This window comes from Chrysemys picta, chromosome 25 (assembly GCF_011386835.1).
Source record: "Chrysemys picta bellii isolate R12L10 chromosome 25, ASM1138683v2, whole genome shotgun sequence".
Classification (NCBI taxonomy): domain Eukaryota; kingdom Metazoa; phylum Chordata; order Testudines; family Emydidae; genus Chrysemys; species Chrysemys picta.
The window spans coordinates 15,528,441-15,543,794 of record NC_088815.1 but is presented as its reverse complement, the minus strand read 5'-3'; the positions used below and the strand labels follow the sequence as shown (position 1 = coordinate 15,543,794).

At 65.1% G+C, this 15,354-nt stretch overlaps 1 protein-coding gene across 5 annotated transcripts in view; it reads left to right on the top strand.

Moving 5' to 3' along the window:
* Positions 1-15,354, top strand: part of SSBP4 (single stranded DNA binding protein 4) — a 70,665-nt gene that overhangs the window by 30,465 nt on the left and 24,846 nt on the right. For 4 of the 5 annotated variants that reach the window (XM_065578127.1, XM_065578128.1, XM_065578125.1 and 1 more), the window contains exon 4: positions 4,223-4,307. In XM_065578127.1, coding sequence (XP_065434199.1) covers positions 4,223-4,307 — 85 coding nt within the window. Of the gene's footprint in view, positions 1-4,222; positions 4,308-13,705; positions 13,909-15,354 lie in introns of those variants that run through there. The other variant, XM_042862003.2, reaches the window with a different exon arrangement.

Sequence of the window (15,354 nt, the reverse complement as noted above, 5' to 3'; positions counted from 1 at the left end):
TCTCTCTTTCTCCTCCCGTTCACGCTGACGCTGTCTCTCTTTCTCCTCCCGTTCATGCTGACGCTGTCGTTCACGATCCTCCAGCTCTCTCAGTTTTAGCTCTTTCTCCCATTCCAGCCAATTCCGCTCCCCGGATGCCGAACGTCGCCGGGAGGATCCTCTGCTGGCCGGCGAGCTTCGCCGGGGGGACCCCCTGCTGGCCGGGGGGGCCACGGCGCCTTCGGTATTTGCTGGGCTCCTCCCCACCCCTCCCCTAGGCATAGGAAGGAGGGGTCTCGGGAAGCCCTCAGCAGCCGGCTGACCACTCCCAGCTGGGACAGACACTGGTGCCTGCGCTGCATTTGCCAGGCTGCTTCCCTGAGACACAGGGATCAGTTCATTCGTGCGATCTTCCGCCTCCAGCTGGGCAATGAGCTGTTCTTTGGTGAGCCTCCCAATGCGCAGCCGCCTCTGCTTGCACAGCTCCACCAGGTCGCTCTTAAGCCGCTTGGCATACATCTTCCTGCTGGCCACTCACTGGCCTGTGTGCTCACAGCTCCCCACAGTTCCCAGGGGGACCCCTAGTGTGCCAGCCCTTCTCGAGGTCACCACCTCTCTGCCAGGGTCGAGCTGCAGACTCCTCCGCCCCTGGGACCACTCGCTGCGATCCCCCCGGGGGACCCTGTTACTGCAAAAGTCCTTCTCGCTGGTCACACACTCCCAGAGGTAATAACCGTCTCTCTCCCACTCTTCAGCACGCCTGGTCCCCGTCAATCCCCCTTCGTTTTACTGCTCCCCAGTCACTTACTGCAGGAAGCGCCGTCCACGGGGTGCAGTAGATCCCACCGCTGCCACCAGTTGTTGCGGAGTATGGGGGAGTCAGGGCCCTGCACCCCTCTTCCCGAGATTCACTGCGACTCTCAACCAGCCAGTAAAGCAGAAGGTTTATTTAAGGACAGGAACACAGTCTCAAGCAGAACGTGTAGGTACGACCAGACCCCCTCAATTAGGTCCCTCTGGGAGGTTCAGGGAGCTTAGACCCCAGCTTGGGGTTCCCTGCGTTGCACCACCCAGCCCAAACCGAAACTAAACTCCCAGCCCCTCCCGCTGCTCCTCTCCTTTGTTCAGTCTCCCGGGCAGAAGGTGTTAATTCTCCCCACCCCCGTTCCTGGCTCAGGTTACAGCTCAGGTAGCTTCCTTCAAGGGAAGTCCCACATCCCCACTGCAATCCCCCTGCAACATTCCCAGGTCAAATCTGCCCCGCTCCCAGCTCCGTCACAGGCTGGGATGCCTGATACAGCCTGGCATGGACTCCTGGGTCTGTGGGGCGTGCTGCCCCAAGGCATGTCTGGCTGGGGGTGCTTGTGGGAGGATGCAGGTTGCGGGGAGAGGGGGGGGAGGAGGGGCTCCTACCTCTCCTTCGTGCCCCAGCTGGACGGGGTTATTCAGGGTCCTCTCTGTGCAGCCCAGCCAGCTGTCTCTTGCTTCAGAGCTTCCCCCCCCCCCATCCTCTTTTTGTGACATCACAATAGGCCCCTTGGCAACCAGCCGTGATGTCACAAAGAGAAGGTGAAGGGCCAGGCAGCCTAGGGCAGTGGCTGGAGCGCAGGGGTCTGGGGTCTGTTCCTAGCTCCATGTCCTTTGCCCCCAGAGCCGCAGGGGAATAGGGCTCAGCTCCTGGAATGGGGCTGCTCGAGTTGGGTACCCACAGGAGATGCCTGGGGGTGGGTGGGGGGAGACTCGCCTGCCAGCCGGGCCCTGGGAATCTGAGTCCCCCTGCGTGCATGCAAGGTGCTGTAATCTCTGCTCCTGTTCCTGGGGGCTCCTGGGGGTGAATGCAGCAGAACCGCTCCCACCCCATGGGACGGGCTGCTGAAAGGGCCCTAGAGCGTAGGAGAAGGCTGGGGTGCAGTGAGGCTGCTTGACCCACTGTGCTGTGCCTCCATCCTGGGAGTGTCCGAGCCTGCTGAACTCTGGACGCCCCAGCTGTAGCATGTCCCCGTGGGGTGGTCCCTGCACTGGGCCGGAGCCCCTGCTCCTGCTGGGAAGGAGGAAGAGGTGCAGGGCTGTTGGGGGGCCGTGATACCCAGGGGCGGGTATCCCAGAGCAGCAGGAGGGATCCCCCAACAGCTGGGGTTGTGGTGGAGGGCAGAAGGGGGATGAGGCAATGGCCCATGCCCATGCCCATGCCCATGCCCGTGGGGGTTGCCGCCCCTGAGGTCGGGGGTTTTGGCTGGGCGGAGCAGCGTCGCTGGTGCCTGGCCTCCTGCAGGGGGCGCTGACGCTGGCCAGACAAGTGCTCCATGATAGGGTCAGTGCCCCCCGGGGCCCGGCCCCGCTGCCCCACCTCCCCTGTGGGCACCCCTGGAGTGAGCTGAAGTTCAGGGCAGGTCCGGGGGTGTGTGCGAGATGAGATGGTGACATCAGAGCTCTCAGCCACTCACCACCTGGTTCCCCATAGTATATTTGCATACCGTCATCCTATTGGTTGGAAATGCCAGGAGTGGTTCACAGCTATTGGTTTTTAAAGGGGCAGTGCTAGACCTATTCAGGGCTGGGCGAGTCCAGCCCCAGCCGGGGGCGAGCGCTGCTGGATCGGCCCTCTCCGCTTGGCCCAGCGGCTTCGATGGACCCGGCGCAGCCCCTGCATGGCACCAGGCTCTGTGGGCCGTAAATAAAACCAGGGTCGACCGGGGAGAATCGCCACCAGCTAACTCGAGGCACAGCTCCCAAAGCCCCCAGCCAGCAGCTCCCAAAGCCCCCAGCCAGCAGCTCCCAAAGCCCCCAGCCAGCAGCAGGTCTCCAAATGGCCAGCTGCAGCCGGTGTGTGTAACTGGGGCTCCTGGAGGTTAGGCACATTGGCAGGAAGAAGGAGGGCTGACAGCCTGGCCCACCGGGGAAGGGGTCAGTCTGGGAGTCGTGGTAGCCAGGTTCAGTCCTGGCTCGGCCCCAGACTTCCAACCTGACCTTGGGCAAGTCCGTCCGCCTCTCTGGGCATCGCCTCCCTGTCTGTAGAGTGAGCAGGATAGCTCTGCTCTGTGCTCGCAGAGACAGACCCATCCTGCCGATCTAGCTACAGGGCCTAGCAGCAGTGTGCCCGTGAGTGCCCCCACCCCACCTTCTCCCGGGGCGCTGGGAGCCACTGGGGTGTTTGCCCGTCGGGACCTGATGTCTGTGTATTTAGCTGTTTCCAATAAACTATTAGGCACTGGCTTATAGCAGGCATGGGCGGGGGGGCGATTGGGATTAATCCTTGGGCTGCTGGAGTAGCTCCCCGGAAGGCCTCGCTGGTGCATTATGCCATGGCCGAGCAGTGGAGCAAGACGTGAGTGAGGCTGGTGGCTACGTGATCTGCACGTCCGTGTGGCTCACCGGGGCCACGCCGTGCTGCCCACAGAGCGTGAGCAGCCACGGGTGAGGGGGCTGCAGGCTCCCTTGGGGATTCAGAGATCGCCGAGCCTCTTCCCAAGCCCTGGGCTGCCCAGAAACATGGACACGCACGTCCCATCCGCCCCATACCCCCTCCTGTGTGCTTGTCAGCCCAGTGCATGAGCGAGCCTGTTCGGGGCAGGGTGGGTGCCAGCAGCAGGGTGGCTCTGGCCGGGCGCTGGCCTCCCCCTCCCCAGGATGCCACAGCCTGGTGGAAAGTTCTTGGAATTTTAACTTCAGCTCCAGCTGATGGTCTTAGCAACCGTTACCGGGGAAAACACTCTGCGGTGGAGCCTGCGGGCTGAGTGGGAGCCAGGCCAGCCCCTGGGCCTGGAGCAGCCACTGCATCTGGAATGGGATGGGCCAGGTACAGCTGTGCCCTTGCTCCCCCAAGGGCACGGTTATCGGCCCTGACCCCGTGGGTCCAACCTGACCCCACAGCCATGGCTGGCACCAGCACAGAATGGGCCTCCAGGGGTTCAGATCCGTGGTGGAGTGAGTTTTGGTGGGTCTTGGCTGAGGGGCTTCAGCAGTGACTTTGTGGCACTAGTTAACCCCTCGTGAGCTGGCTGGCACTAGGCCCCCTTCCTAGCTCAGACTCGGCCGTAGGCCTCATTGTCTACCCTGCAGCTCAGCACAACGGGGATCTGCTGCTCAGGGAGAGCCCAGGGCTGGGGGAACGGGGCTGCGGGTCAGTGAGGGGCACCGGCAGAGCTGTGAGCTGTGGGTTGGGATCGAGGGGCACTGGCAGAACTGGGGGGGATGTGTTGCTGGGTGGCGGACAGGGCCTGACTGATGCGCTCTCTCCCCACAGTGTGTTCTGGGACCTGTACTGCGCGGCGCCGGACCGCCGGGAGACGTGTGAGCACTCCAGCGAAGCCAAGGCCTTTCACGACTATGTGAGTAACTGCGTCCCCGGTGGCGGCCGGGGCAGGGCAGAGCCGGGGCTGCGCAGAGGCTCCTGTGCGGAGGGCTTGAGGCAGGCCAGTCCCACAGTGCTCTTGGCTGGGCTAGGGTGGGGCGGTCTGTACTGAGTAGCCCATGGGGACCCAGCTGTGTCAGAAGAGATGTGGGGCTGCTGTGGGGTGCTGTGACAGGGTGGGGGGGGGGCAGTGTGCTCTTGCACGGCCGTGTCTGCTGGTTGGGTGGGTGCTTGTGAGGAGCCCCCTCCCCTCCCGGCTGCACTTGGGGCTCAGGTGTCGTTGCTGGGCCTGTAGCTCCAGGCCCTGTGTTCTGACCTGACCCCGGCTGGACGCTGTGTGGGGCCTGGGCAAGGTCCCGCCTGGCAGGGCTCTGGAGCAAGGCGCTGAACATCTGGGCTGCAGACTGACCCCTCCTGGAGAAGGGCCCGGGGGGCTGGGTAACAGGGAGCCCTGCCTGTCCACGTCCCCAGCCCCCGCATCGGGCGGTCCCTGGGGCAGGGAGCTCTCAGCCTGGCCTTTGGCTCCTCCAGCCGCCCCATCACCCTGTGGGGCCTCCCCAGCCTGCAGTGGCTCCTGGCAGCTCATGCGCCCTCTGCCCTCCCTGTGGGATGAGTTTCCCCCCCCCCCCCCCGGCCGTGTCCAGCTCCACGCAGCCTCGTGTCTGGCTGGCACCGCGCTCACACCCAGCCCCTTCCCCAGCATGTGCTGCACTGACAGGGGATGTGGCGTGTGCCCTGGAGCTCCCAGGCCAGGGGGGTGGCGTCTATGGGCTGGGGGCGCTCTGAGCCAGCAGCAGGCTCTTAGCCTCTGGATTCCCAGCCAGGAGGGGGTTAGCTGGGCGGCCCCAGAGCTCCTGGCGTCAGACTCGGGCACTCGCGGGTGGTTCCTGGTGGGCAGGCTGCCCCCTCAGGCCTGTGTCTTAAACAGCGCCAGCATCCCGGGGGTTAAACTAATCCTCTGGCCATGCAAGCTGCCTCCCGGCCAGCAGTGGGGGGGAGGTGACCTATTTTAAACAGGACATGGAAGGTGGGGAAGACGGACCCTGTATTTCCAGGCCAGAAGGACTGTTGTGACAACCTGCGTAACACGGACAGAGACCTGCCCCCACCATTCCTAGTGCGGAGCGGTTAGGGAAATAGCCCAGGGACGGAGACTTCTCCCCAGCCAGTTGTTAATTACCCTCAGATCCACAACTTATCCCTTGTCTGAGACTGGGGGGGGCTGTGACCTGGTGGGGTGAGGGTGCCCAGGTGTCACCCAGTGGGGGCTCCGCTGGGGTCACCCTGGCACCCTGCTGGGTAGTTCCTCACACATCCACTGTGATCTCTGACCCCCTGTGGGTGATCATAGACCCCGGGCCATGGGCAGGCACCATCTCCGCCTCGGGCATGAGCTGCCATGACCCACCACCCAGGTCCCTCCCCCAAATGGCAGGCATGTGTGCTCTTTGCACGCGCATGTGCAAGCACACTCGCCTGGTTGTGCAGGCACAGCAGGGCGTAGGTGGTTCTCGGCACCCCCCAGCTAGCGGGTGTTGGAGGAGGTCAAGGTTAAGGGCTGGAGCGTGCAAGGGGCACCTCTCTTGGGCAGGTGGAGAGCAAGGGAGCCCTCAGGCAAGCGTCCTGGGCTGGAGAGTGGCTGCCCCCAGGGCGGAAACCTCCTGCAAGCACCCAGCCCGCTGTACTGAGCTGGTCTACCTGACAGGGCTCTGTGCCGCCCATCTCTGTGTATCTGCAGGAACAGTCTGGGGCGGGGAGCCCCTGCGGGACCCGCTGCCCCATGCCCAGGGCTCCTGGCATAACTGGAGGGCGTGAAGCACTTGGACTGGATCTAAGCGGGGAGTTCTCTGCAGGAGCTGGGCGTGGGGCTGGAAGCGGGGACAGGTTTGCTGTTACTTTGTGCCGACGGTTTCCTTTCTCCTGTCGTTCAGTTTGTGTTTTCAGCTGTATTGTCTCCCTGCTAAACACCCTGTTTACCAGCCGCGGAGACGGGGCGTGTGATGGGAACGTTTGGACAGGTGGCTCGTGTGTTTTGACTGCGCTCGTGGCTTGTGTGCATGTGTGACAACTTCTGCACAGCCAGGGCTGGAGCCATGTTCCTGGCACCAGTCCCCGTGTGCTGCGGCCAGCTGTGGTGCAGGACAGGGGCAGTGATTTAACCACATGCCCAGGTGAGAAATGTTAACAGGCTGTTGCACGGAGACTCACTTCTCAGCCCCTCTCCCTCTGCTGGGGAGGCCACCAGCCACATGGCCAGACCAGGCCTTCTCCCCACTGCAGGGCAGACGCCTGGGGAGCCAGCCGTGAGGGCGGCTGCATGGCACGGGCACCCATCCGTCAGGGACCAACTGAGAACCTGCAGACTCAGGTCACACAAGCCATTGACTGTTCCTCAGGTGGCGTCACTGAAGGGTGGGGTGAGATTGGACCCAGTGCCCACGAGGGGAAAGCCCCACCCTGGGGCTGGATCCAAGCCGGTGCCCCCTGGAGGGGAAAGGTACCAGCTCCAATTCCCCACCCCCCTTGCCAGCCGTGGCCGAGCACGCCAGGGGCTGGGGAATCCATGCAGCTCCCAGAACAGGTGCCAGCACCTGAGCTGGTGGCATGGTGGCCCGGGCAGCAGCTGTAGCAGAGAGGCCACGGACGGGCTTGTGCAGTGTGGGCCCGGCAGAGCAGGGCAGCCTCAGGGTCCACTGGTGAAGTCTTGTTGTGTGGGGCGGGGCGGCAGGCTGGCGTCTGGGAAGGGTTAAGGCTGTGGTGCAGTTGTACAGAGAAGGGGAGATTGGTTCACAGGGTTTGCCTCGTGTAATCAGTGGGAAGCTGGCTGGGTGCCAGGCTGTGGGGGGCGGGGGCTGGCCACTGCACGCGCCCCTGTGGCCCCTGGTCACGCTCTGCCTGCAGGGGAGAGCAGCAGGGCTGGAGCTGGGAGAGGGAGGCCCGGCCCCGGCCCCTAGCTGGGATTTGGGGGCTGGGCCACGTTGGCCAGAGGGCGTCGATGTCCGGACTGGATGGGACCCAGGTGTCCTGGCTCTCTGCGCTAAGCCTGGGCCGTGCACCCTGTGGGAGGTCGTGGCAGGCCAGGGAGGGGCTGCACCCCACTCCCAGCTCACTGCCCTCCTGGGGTGAGGGGCAGGGAGTCGGGGTTCGCTAGGACCCAGCGGGCTGGCGGAGCTCTGCTCCCCTCCAGGCGGCTCTGGTTACACCAGAGAGGGGGAGCCTGGTGCAGCTGGAGCCAGGCCCAGGCCGCCCATTACCAGCTGCAGCCCAGACCTGGGGAGGTGTCAGTAACAGAGAGCAGGGGGCACAGCTGGGCGTGTTTAGGTGCAGAGCCTGAAGGGAGGAGCAGGGGGCTGCATGGGGCCGGTCAGGGAGCGGGGGGCTCCTGCCAATCTCCCGTCCTACTGACACTGCCCCTCAACCCCGACTCACAGCCCCCTGCCCTACCAGCCTGCGCTCCCCCCAACCCTGCCAGTGTTCCTCTATCCTGACCCGCAGCCCCCTGCTATCCCAGCCTGGACTCCCCCCAGCCCTGCTCCCCGCTATCCTCACCTGCAGCCCCCTGCTCTCCCAGCTGGGGCTCCCCTCCCGCCTCCCCCCCACTGCTGTGCTGGTGCCCCGGTCCTGCTCTCAGCCTGCAGTAACGCAGGCCCTGTGCAGGCTGCCTGGCACCTGCCTGGCAGTGGTCGGAGGCTAGAGCAGCGCCCATCATCCCTGAGGGGGCAGGGTGCTGGAAGGGCCCAGGCTGGCTGGGGGCAGGAGGCAGACTGGGCTAGGAGGGGGTGGCGGTCTCCCCTTTGGGCTGGCTGAGGGGCTTTGTGAGTAGCTGGGATGCCCCAGGGCACGGTGAGGGTTTCCCTTCGGCAGGGCCTGTGAGCAGCCCCCCAGCCCAGCCCCTTCCTAACCAGTCCTAGGCCTGGGGAGGGTGGTCCAGGGTCTCCTGCTTCCCTCCTCTTTGTGCAGAAGCCTCCGCGCCCGCGGTGGGGTGCCTGGCCGAGCCCGCACCTGCTGCCTTGGGCTGTGCCGAGCAAGCAGATGGCAGCTCCCTCCTTCCCTGGGCGCCCCTGCAGCTCCGCAGGGTGTGCGCAGGGCGGCTGAGGTTCACGGCGCTGGCCGCGCTCTCGCCCCGTCTGCCCTTGGCTGCCCGGCTGTGGCGCACGGGGCATTAATATTTCAGGCCTGTGGTGCAGGGAGCGGCGCAGCTCCTGCTGGCGCTCTGTGCACATGAATAATTTTCTGGGAGGGGAGTGGAGCGCCGGGCCGGGCCCCGTGAGAATCAGCCAGCACGCTCTAGAGAGTGCGGGGCGCGCCAGCCCTCAGCCGCTGGGGGGGGCTTAAAGGGGCAGCGGCTCATTCCCAGCAGAGGCCTGCAGCCCTACGGGGTGTCGGCCGACTGCCCCCTGCTCTGAGCTCAGCCATAGATGCTGCTGCCCCAGGCCAGGCCTGGCAGACTGCTCACACATACACGTCGTGCTGCCAGAGAGAGAGAGAGACGCACCCTGGGAGTGTGCACAGAGCGTGGCTGTGCGTGTGCACACAGCCCCTGTGAACACACACACCACAGTCATGGAGACACACATCTCACACGTGTGCGCACACCCACTGTGATAGAGACACGTGCACGTGCCCCATCATGATCCCAGGCCCCTGGTTGCTCCCTGGTGCCCCCCTCTCTGCCAGCCAAGTCTTCAGGGTTCACTTAAATCCTGTTTTCAAGGTTTATTTTGTAACTAGAAGGGCTGCAAACCGGGCCCCTGGGCCTCAGGAGCCCGTAACCCCCGGCAGGCCTTGCATGGCAGACCTGTGTGGAAATGGCCGGGCTAGTGTGCATGGGGGTGCTCTCCCTGCCAGTGCTGACCCTGGTGCCCTAGAGCAGTGCTAGGGGTGGGCAAGACATTGCCGCCTTTTCTCCTCTTCCCAGAGACCTGGGATAGCCTTGGTCCCTTCTTCACCTTCCTCTGCCACTGCGAGGGGGGTCAGTTTCATGCACCTCCCGGTGTCCAATGCATGCAGAGCCTCTCCCCCTGCACCGTCAGGAAGTGCTCTGGTGCCTCTAACGAGCAAGGGGGGGGGGGGCATGGCCTCAGCTTTGGGCCCCATTGTGCCTTCAGCGGCTCCGCTCCCTGGCACTGCGCAGGGCTTGGCAGGGTGAGCAGCAGTGGGGCAGCCAGTCAGATTGTAGCCCAGCCTGGCTGTGGGGCAGGTGTGGGGTGTGCTCGGGGGCTCAGGAGGACGCCTCTGGGAGTGGGGCACTGGATGGCTCTAGAGCCCGTCTGGGGAAACGGAGCACTGGGCTTGCTTGGCTGGGCTGTGGGGGGCCGAGCGCCTCGGCCATCTGCAGAGAACTAGCCTTGGGAGCAGGAGCCAGGGGCAGCCAGCAAACGGGTTGCGCCGGGCTCTGAGGCACCGTGCCAGGCTCAGGGCTGGAGTGGCACCAGCTTAGCCCCTGCGGGGCCCGTTCCCTGCACCCCCCACTGTGATGGAGCAGGGAGGGGGCGGATTTGACCTGGGAATGTAGCCTGGGAGTGAGCTGTAACCTGAGCCAGGAGGGGGGTGGGAGAAGTGACACCTGCCCGGGAGACAGAACAAAGGAGAGGAGGAGCAGAGGGGAGGGGGGAGAGAGCTGCTGGAGGGTTTTGCGTTCTTCAGTTTGGGGCTGGAAGGTGCAACGCCGGGAACCCCAAGTTGGGGTCTAAGCTCCTTGCACTCCCCAAGAGGACTTGATTGAAGGGTCCTGGTTGTATCTACAAGCTCTGCTGTAGACTGTGTTCCTGTTACCCAATAAACCTTCCGCTTTACTGGCTGGCTGAGAGTCCCAGGGAATCGCAGGAAGCCGGGGGTACAGGGCCCTGAGTCCCCCACACTCCGCGACACCCACGTCTCGGGCAGCCACAGAGAAAGGCCCTGCTCCAAGGTCGGGCCCAGCACAGGTACCATCCCACTAGCCAGAGAGCACCCTGGCTTCCCCTCAGTGCCAGCCCTGCAGGGACCCCGTCCCCATCACTCAGATGCTGCCGCTTGCCCCTAGGAGTCACTGCAGAGCCCGGGGGATGGAGCGCCCGGCGGGCTGTTCCCCTGCCCCATGGTGCTCTGGCAGCGCTGGGAGTCAGGGATCGGCAGCAGCTCGGGCACTTAACTGCACAGGGCACCTGGGGAGTTAATCAGTGACCACAGAGTCAACAGTGCAGCTGCTGCCCCTGGCTGCCTGTGTTTGACTAGTGTGGGGCAGGCCCCCCGGCTGCCTGTGTTTGACTAGTGTGGGGCAGGCCCCCCAGCTGTTTGTCCTGGCATTGCTGCTCTGCTGCCAAGCGCCGAACTGCCTAGTGGCTGGCAGAGTCGGCAAATCCATCGCTGTGGGCATGTGCCACGCTGTGCCTCGGCCATGGGCGGGCCGGGCAGCCCCTCTGGCAGGTCAGGGTCCTGGTGGGACGGGGCAGCTCACCCTCTACGCTGGATGGGTTGCCCAGGGCGGGGTGGGGCTCCTGGCCCTGCATTGCTCAGCAAGACAGCAGTGGCCCTGCGGGGGATACCCGCTGTGCAGCGTGGGAGGGAAGCTCTGCCCCAACACTGAGGAGTGTGTGGGGGCACCAGGGAGCCAGCTGGTGAAGTGGGCAGGGGCTGTGGGGCGCTGGTGCTGGGGGGTCCAACTGGCTCTGAGTCCAGCCCCGGGCTGCAGCAGGGAGACATGCTGGGATGGGCAGGGGTGGAACATGCCCATGGCATGCTCGGGCCCCCATGCTGGGAGCCTGGTGGCTGAGGCCAGGTGCGGGGAGGCTGGTGCTGGATGGAGGGCACTGAGACTACTGGTGGAGATGGGCCCCAGGGGGCACACAGGTACCTGCTATGAAGGAGCCCCCTTGGCATGGCACAGTGCTCCTGGCATGGCCCCCTTAGCACGATGCCACCCCTTTACCCCCTCCCTGGCATTGTTGTCCCCTTCCCAGCTCTGCCCCCAGCATGGTGCCCCTCTCCCAGCTGCCCTCCGGCATGGAGCCATCTGTTTGTTTTGCTGGCTCTTTAATTACTCTGGTCTATTTACTGACACTGCAGTCAGGCTGCTGAGAAGGACACTAATTGCCATGTGTGTAATCCCTGTGCCATGCAGCCCCAGCACCGTGGGCACATGCCCTCCAGGCCAGGGTCCCATGCGCTCCCAGCTCCACGGTGCAGCCTCAGGGCTGGGGCCTACCACAGGCCAGCTCTGGGCAAGGGGTGCTGGTGTGGGGCAGCCGTGGGGTGTGCCAGCTCAGGCCCTGCACGGGATCCTGCCCAGGGACTGGCTTTACTCAGGGCCTCTGGTGCCGGGGGGCCCTGGCAGCTCAGGAATACTCTGACCCCAGCTGTGGGGCTGTGGGTGCTATTGGGCCCTGCCCCCATCGCAGCCCCAGGGTGGCACCGGCCCCCCCCAGCCTCCTTTGGGGAAAGTCCTGAGTGGAAGGAGATCCCCGGGGAGGCCAGCGTGATCCCAGCTCTGTGCTTGGCACCATTGGGGGGGGGGTGCGTGTGTGTTGCGGGAATCAGCCTTTTCCAGTCAGCCTGCGCATGGGGGGAGGAGATGAGATGGGCCCCACTTTGAGGCTGACTGAACCAAAGGGCCTCCTTCCTCCCTCCCTGCCTGGGCAAACTCTGCAGGGGGAGGGGATGCAGGCTCCCTCTGTCCCATCCCCCACTTCACTCCCCCCAGTCTAGGTTGGCTCGAAAATGCTGATTTCCCCCCCCCCCCCCAGTGCTGCCGCTCCCCCCCCCCCCCCCACTGGCCCCTTTGTCTCCTCCACGTGGAGGCGGGAGCCGGGCTGGGCTGGTTCCATTGTCCGTGCCAGCCCCTCCCACCCCATGGCCCCACGGGGCTCCTGCCACCCAGGCAGCATCTTGCCCAGGAGGGGGTGCCAGGGTGACAGCTCTTGGGGCCCATGTCCCCCAGCAGCAACAGGACACCCCCATTCCCCGTTACCTAGGGGAGGGGCTTCAAGCCCCCTGCACTGGGCTCTACCCAGAGCTGGAGGAGGCTGGCTCTGCCTGGCTTCCCTGGAACCTTGCCCCATAGGGCTTGGGGGCTCTGCTGCTCTGCCCAGCACATGCCTCTGGAGTGCCCCAGCCTGGGTGCTGCTCCCGGACATAACAAGCTCTGGGAAGACACAGACAGGCAGGCTCCGGAGAAACCTTCTTCTGGGCAGAGCCACCCCCATGCCCGGCTTGCCCAGCACCCCCTCCACCAGGTCTCCCACACACACACACACACACACACCCCGGATCACCCAGCTCCCCCTCCCCCAAGCCTCCCACCTCCACGTCCTCCTCCCCTGGATCTCCCAGCTCCCCCTCCCCCAGGCCTCCCACTCCCACACACCCCAGATCACCCAGCCCCCCGTCCCCCAGGTCTCCCACCCCCATGCCCTCCTCCCCTGGATCTCCAAGGTCCCCCCCATATCTCCCACCCCCACAACCCCCACTCCCACCCCCATGCCCCCCAACCCTGGATTGCCTAGCCCCCCCCCCTCCCCTGGATCTCCCAGCTCCCCCTCCCCCAGGTCTCCCACCCCCACAACCCCCCTCCCCTGGATCGCCCAGTTCCCCCTCCCCCTGGATCTCCCACTCCCTGGATCTCCCAGCCCGTCCCCACTCCACGATCTCCCAGCCCCATGCCCCCCTCCCCTGGATTGCCCACGCCCTGCTCGGTCAGTAGCTGGCGAGGGGAGGAGAGGTCAGGCCTAGATGCTGGGGGCTGTGTGGGGCTGCAGCCCCCTGCCCTGAAGTTGGTGCCCTGCAGCCAGGCTGTCGCAGCAGCCGCTCGCTGGCAGTAGGTTCTAGTGGTTACAGGCGGGGACGGGGAGTCAGGCCTCCTGGGGTCTGTTCCCAGCTCAGCCCCTGAGTCACTGCGTGGCGTTGGGCAGGGCTGAGTCTCTTTCTCTGGCCGCAAGACTGTCCTCTCTCTAGGACGGTGTCTAGGTTCAGCCCCCCGGGGTCCCTGCCCTTCCCCTCTGGCCGCGGGGGCTGCAGGTTTGCCAAGTGCTGAGTGTTTTATCAGGTGAGGGTGCAATGTGGGGGGGGGTGTTGAAGGGGTTAATGTGCTCTCCCCCCCCACCCTGCAGCCCTGGGGAGCAGGGGGGGCTCAGAGCCAGCTCTGTGGTGCTCACGCAAACCCGCTTGCCAGGGGCCCACGGCGCAGCCAGGTCCCACTGTTAGCAAAGGCCCCCCCGCCCCCCCGGCCGTGTGCTCTGTGCAGAACTGATTGCCACGCTGGAGTTAATGAGAATCTGGCGCAGCGACGCCGCTCGGGTCAGACGGCACAGGCAGGCCCCGTTGCCATGGCAGCGCTGCCTTGCATATGTAAAGCGAAAGTGCTTTGGGAGCAGGGAGGCCATTGTGGGGCTGGGAGCCACAGCAGAGGGTGCATCCATGGGGGGTCGGGGCACAGCCCCACAGCTCGCTGCCCCAGTGCCAACCCCGTGCGAGGGTGAGTCAGGACTGGCACCAGCGCAGCTCACCCCCAACGCCTGGCCTGTGATTGATAGCCAGCTGAGTGGCATGGCTGCCTCTCAGCTCCTTGGCTGTAGGTATTTGGGCAGCGGAGAGAATTGATGGTATGTGGAGCACACAGCGACCAGCCTCCTGCCGGTACTAGGAGCCCACGTGGGCACCAGGGCAGGCCCCAGAGCTCATGGGGGTGGCTCTCTGGCCAGCAACGGAGCGGCTGAGCTCACCTGGCTGCAGGACCCGGGTCTGACTCTGGATTGGCTCCCTTGGCCCCTTCCCTGGTTCTAGCCCTACTGGTGTTGGAGCAGCAGGGCTGAGAGCCCCCCACTTGTGGGGCTGCGGGAACAGGGCCCCCAGACCTTGCTTCCCAAGCTCCCACCAAGCCTCGGTGGAGGTGCCCTGCCTGGGAATGTGAGGGAAAGGCCCTCGGGGCTGGGGCCCTGTCTGCGGGAGGGTCCTCGACACCCAGGCCTGGTGCTGGGAGCGGAGCTGAGTCCTGCCAGCGAGATTTGGTGTTGTGCCACAGGGGGTGTGCGCTGACAGCCCCCCACGTACCAGGGGCAGGACCACGTGCGTGTGGCTTAGGACACACACACCCTGGGCAGCACCCTGCTGTCTGAGCTGGGGGGGGGGGCACGGGCACCAGCTGCCCATCTTGGCTGCCAGCCAAACCCTGGGGCTGCCCATCCAACCCTAATGGCTGATGGTTCTCTGCAGCGCGCTGCCCCTTGCTGGTGCCCCATCTCGGGGAACGGGCAGCAGCCGCTCTGCTGGACTTGAGAGGGTCTTGACCACGGGGGGCAGAGTGGGGGGGGGACAGAGTAGGGGGGTGAGGACAGGTCCCTGGCTGGGGAGGGGTTGTCTGAGGGGCAGTGAGGGGAGGCGCTGTGTTATCCCCCCCCACCCCCACCGCTGGGCTGGCATTCACTGGCAGGGCATTGACGCCTTCGCTCAGAGCTGGGCAGGGTCCACTGCCCCCACAGCTGGGCAATGTGGAGGCAGGGAGCGGTGCCCTGGGGGTGAGGACACAGGGCATTGGCAGGGGCTGAGCTCCAGCGAGGGGCACTCCAGGACCCTGACAGACACAGCGGGGTCAGGAGTAGAGAGAGCTGTGCTGGCAGCCTGTCCCCTGGAGCCTGGGGAGGACACGGGGGTGCTGCATGCACGGTGCGGGGCCCCGGCCCCTCTGCTTTCGTGATCCCTGAACAATGCACCCCCCGTGGGGGTGGGCATGAGGGAGGTGGGGGAGGATTCTCATGCTAAGGGTATACGCGTGTGTACACACAAACATGCTCCCCCGCCCCATGTGGCTATGCCCCTCCCTCCCTGTGCATGGTTATGGGCCTCAGTGCCTACTTAAGATATTTGTGCTTCTTCCCAGGGGGAGGTGGAGACAGCAAGTCTCTGCCCCTCCCTGCCACAGAAGGTGGTGTCAGAGCAGGGCAGAGGGCGTGGGGATCCTGCACCCCTGGGGAGCTCACTGGCTGCCTGCAGGCTCCAGGCAGTCCCTCCCCCCACTCTTTATTCTCTGTTAATGCCTGTGTCTCCCTGTA